The following is a 5,060-nucleotide window of genomic DNA, read 5'->3' as shown; positions in this document are numbered from 1 at the left end:
GGTTTTTCCAGTGGTCATGTATGGATGTGAGAGCTGGACTGTGAAGAAAGTTGAGCGCCGAAAAATTGATGCTTCTGAACTGTGGTGTTGGAGAAGACTCTTGAGAGTCCCTTGGACTGCAAGGAGATCCAACCAGTCCATCCTAAAGGAGATCAGTCCTGGGTGTTCATTGGAAGGACTGATGCTGAAGCTGAATCAATACTTTGGCCACCTCATGCAAAGAGTTGACTCACTGGAAAAGACCCTGATGCTGGGAGGGATTGGGGGCAGGAGGTGAAGGGGACGACAGAGGATGAGATGGCTGGATGGCATCACTGACTCGATGAACATGAGTTTGAGTAAACTCCGGGAGTTGGTGATGGATAGGGAGGCCTGGTGTGCTGCGATTCATGGGGTCGCAAAGAGTCAGACACAACTGAGCAACTGAACTGAACTGAACTGATAGAAATTTAAGAGGAGGTTTCTCTTAAAATACTGTGTTGCCATTAATGACACCTGGTTTCACTTGAAGTTAACTATTCTCAAACCTTGAGTTAACCAACGCATTTTTCTTATGGAAATGTTTGTCTTAAGCTATGTTAATGTGCTAGGCATTTACCCCAGACTCTGTCTTCAAGTTGGTTTGCCTAATGGCTCAGAACCTGCTTTACAAACCAATATGTTATACTCAGATATTGTTGCCCTAGTTTACGTAAACGAAACTATTTGTATGGTAATCTGCCCTTCTACAAGATTCAAGTCAATCGTTCTGTGGCCTGGGATGAATCATCTGTTGCCAAGATTATCCAAAATGCATCTTATGGATGAGGGGCTTGGTGCCATTCTGAGTTTTAAGACATTCCTTTCTTCCATTAACAGACTGCTAGTGATTATATAACATCCAGCTGAAGACCAGCAGGGGGTATTCTTTCTGCCCCCTTCTGATGTCTATGTCAGAAGCTTTCTCTATCTCCTTTATACTCTAATAAAACTTTATTACACAAAAGCTCTGAGAGATCAAGCCTCGTCTCTGGCCCCGGATTGAATTCTCCGGAAGCCAAGAATCCCGGCGTCTTTTCGTTCAGCAACAACCTTTCAGTAGCACATAGTGATTCATGTCATAGAGAAAAGGGAAATAGAAAAGGGAGTTGGGCAGATGGGGATTGGAAGCAGGAACACTTTTTAAAAAAAAAAGAACCTTAACCCTAACTGAGGTGACATTTGAATAGAGATCCAAAGAAAATGAGAGCCATTCACGTATGTAGAGAACAAACTTCCCAAGCAAAGAAAATGACAGGTGCAGAGGCCCTAAGACAAGAGTGTTTACCATGTTCAGGGAACAGCAAAGAAACCCGCTTGGCTGGAGTGGAAGTAAAGAGAGATGAAAGAAATGGAAGTAAGAGAGAGGTAGCCAGGGGTCAGGTCATATGTAGACCATTGCAACGTCTTCAACATTTCTTGGAGCTAGGAATTCATTGGAAACTTTTTGAACCAAAGGTATTGTGTGATCAGAGGCATAAGAAGTGGCTTCTGGGTGAGTTCCTTGGTGGTCCAGTGGTGAGGACTCTGCACTTCCATTATAGGGACACAGGCTTGATGCCTGGTTGGGGAACTAAGATCCCATACGCGGAGTGGTGTGGCAAAAAAAAAAAAAAGCTTCTGACTGCTTTGTTGAAAACAGACCAGAAGTTTCAAGAAAAAGGCTGAGTAGGACTTGGATCTGAATGTATTTTCATTTTTAATAGTACATGTATATGGTGCAAAATTTAGATGATTATATGTAAAATAAAGTAAACCTCCCTACCCTGTCCACTATCCTGCCCCTCTTCCTGAAATGCATTATTAATACCAGTTTCTTGTGTTTTTCTATGACAGTATGAACCTGAAAGTACATATATGCTCTCAATCTTAAATTTAACTAGGTTCTGTTTCCTTTAGGTCAGAAATATGAAATGCAATAAGTAATACTTGTACCACTTAGGACGTTATTGCCTTCATGTCCAAATCCAGCCTTCGCTGCCTGCTCTGCACTGATGGGTCTGGACCTTGTCACACCCCTGCCTCGTCAGCAGGCACAGTGAGGAGCTTTGTCAGTAGAGGGCGCTGGTGAGACAGGAGGGGCGGGGTCTCCTGGGCCCCGTGTCCGCTCCAGCAGGGACTTGGAGCTCACCGTCTCTACACCCTTGTGCAGGACCTGGCTTCAGCAATGCCTAGTGGCCAGCAGCACTTAGCACCCCCATATGGAGGGCTTCCTAGGCACCCCCAAAGTTACCACTGTTACAGTTTTTCTTGTATGTTTTTGCAGAAATTCTTAATGCATCTAGAAACATGAGAGTACATTTTTTAAACAAATAGAATCATACCATATATACAGTTCCTATGTTTTGTGATAAAAATAAAAATTAGTATAAAAGAATGGTTGATTTCCAACTTACACTAGCATTATGAATTTGGAATGGCCTTCTAGCCATTCAGAAAACTCCGCTGATTAACTAATAGTGAAATTTTGGACACAGGCACAGATGTAGACATTGACATCAGATGTAATATTTTGAACAATATAAAGTCACTGACAAAATATGTTCTTCAGCAAAGCAGATACATAAGATTTTAAGGCCATTATAAATGTATACCTTGGATTCTCAAACATCTAAAAAAAAACATTGATACTCAGTGTTCTTAAAAATGCAGATTTAGCTAATTTCCAATAATGCTAAACTCTATTCTAAACTTCCTGCTTCTACAATAAGCACTGAATCAAAGGCCTCTAGAATACGAGCATTTGCCCTAAATCCTATTTCTTCTGCAGTAGATAAAAGGAAGGTATACATAAACCATACCACACTAAATTAAACGTACAAAAACAGATGCTACAAGGATTATGGAATATCTCTTGTCTCACCTATGTGTGAAACTAAGGCAGTCCTTAAATTATCCGTTTTGTAATAACTTGAATACTCCTTTCATGTTGTGGCTGTACGACGGACACACCATTCTCCACAGCCCTCCTTGTGGCTTTGTTACCGTTTGCCGTAGTTAGCCTGAAAGCTCTACATGACCTGAGTAATGAAGAGCTGGATGTGTAAATTTGATTTAAGGTCTGATATTTGATTGGGGAAGATCATTTAGGGACTCCAGTCACTGGTAATACTCTGTTTCTTAAGCTGAGTAATGGGTAAGCAGGCTGTTTGGGGTTTTTTGTATTACATGCTTTATGCATTTTATTCTTTGTATGCAGCATTTCATAAGTTTTTGGATAATTAATATTATCCAAAATTTTATCCAACAGTTTTTAGAATTATTGACAAAAATTTTCTTGATTTAGTAGATTTTAGCTAATATGTTCCTGAATGATTGGAGAGAATGGCAGTATCCATTTCCAGTAAAGGGTGAAATGTTTAGACTGAGGGTGCTTTTTTATTGTGGCAGTAAGCAGTGTGATGTCTTCTGCATCCAGGAGCCAACTTAACATGCTAAGTTTCATGAGGCTTGGCAGCCTTAACACACATTGACTCAAAGACTTGACTGTTGTGGCCTGAACTTTGATACATTCTTTGAAATGCCTGGAAATAGCTAACTCTTGCAAGTTGGGCAGGTTGTCCAGTGTTTGGAAGAAGTTTCTGTATCCTTCCTCTGTAATCTTGTGGTTGGCTGAAAAATCAAGATGCTTGAGTTTCTGGAAACCTCCATTGATTGCTACCTTGGCTATAAATATAAAAGCAAAATATTTATGAGAACAGAATCATAGGGACTTCAGTTTTAATACTGGTAGGCTAGATTATTTGAACCTACCTCTTCTCCCACCATCACTTAAAATAGAAAATGCCCAATTTTAATAAAGACATAAATTTAATAATAAATACATTAGGTTTACTTCTAATTAAAGTATTAAAGATTAATAAATTACATTTTAAAAAACTATTTTCACAAGAGACACTTTAAATGTAAGAACATAGATTAAAGTAAAAGTGATACATCTCTAAATTAAAAATGTGGCAAAAAAATGAACAACTAAAATTAGAAAAAATATTTTTAACTGAATGAAAATGAAAATATGACACTAAAACTTGTGAGAGAGAGCTAAAGCCAAAGTTAGTGCTCTAACTATCCACCTCAGGACATCAGGATATTAAAAGGAACAAAAGAAGAAAGAATGAATTTAGAACAAAAATAAAAAGCAAATTATATCCAAAGAAAGTACCAGGGAATAATAGAGATAAAAGCAGAGATAAATGAAAAATGTGTAGGGAAAAAGGCACAGGAGAACATACTGTGTAGGATTCCGTGACATATTTTCAAAACAAGTAAAATTAATCTATGGTGAAAGAAAGCGGTACAGTGGTCACCTTTGAGAAGGAGGGGGAATGCAGTGTCAGAAGGGACACAAAGGAAGCTTCTGTAATGTAATAACCTATGCTGTAATCTAATGAGTAGTTGTTACCCAAGTATAAGTAACAAGACTGAAGTATGTTCACTTGAAAATCCATTAAGTTGTATACTTAGGATTTTGTACTTTTCTTTATGTGTATTAATTTTCAATTTAAAACAAAGTATATGCTGGGCTGGATAAAGCACAAGCTGGACTCAAGATTGCTGGGAGAAATATCAATAACCTCAGATATGCAGATGACACCACTCTTAACGGCAGAAAGCGAAGAACTAAAGAGCCTCTTGAAAGTGAAAGAGGAGAGTGAAAAAGTTGGCTTAAAACTCAACATTCAGGAAACTAAGATCATGGCATCTGCTCCCATCACTTCATGGGAAATAGTTGGGGAAACAGTGGAAACAGTGTCAGACTTTATTTTGGGGGACTCCAAAATCACTGCAGATGGGGACTGCAGCCATGAAATTAAAAGACGCTTGCTCCTTGGAAGAAAAGTAATGACCAACAGAGACAGCATATTAAAAAGCAGAGACATTACTTTGCCAACAAAGGTCCATCTAGTCAAAGCTATGGTTTTTCCAGTAATCATGTATGGTTGTGAGAACTGGACTATAAAGAAAGCTGAGTGCCGAAGAATTGATGCTTTTGAACTGTGGTGTTGGAGAAGATTCTTGAAAGTCCCTTGGACTGCAAGGAG

The 5,060-nt window shown here is 39.0% G+C and overlaps 1 protein-coding gene across 1 annotated transcript in view; it reads right to left on the bottom strand.

The window, feature by feature from the left end:
* Positions 1–1,519: 1,519 nt before the first annotated feature.
* Positions 1,520–5,060, bottom strand: part of LOC136146329 (general transcription factor IIH subunit 2) — a 77,517-nt gene continuing 73,976 nt past the window's right edge. Inside the window, exon 18 of the mRNA XM_065905150.1 lies at positions 1,520–3,684. Within this exon, the coding sequence (XP_065761222.1) occupies positions 3,311–3,684 (374 nt within the window). The 3' untranslated portion in view covers positions 1,520–3,310. The remainder of the gene's footprint in view (positions 3,685–5,060) is intronic.

Source organism: Muntiacus reevesi, chromosome 14 (genome assembly GCF_963930625.1).
Source record: "Muntiacus reevesi chromosome 14, mMunRee1.1, whole genome shotgun sequence".
NCBI lineage: Eukaryota > Metazoa > Chordata > Mammalia > Artiodactyla > Cervidae > Muntiacus > Muntiacus reevesi.
Note: the sequence above shows the minus strand (reverse complement) of the source record. Positions and strands in the feature narration are given on the sequence as shown.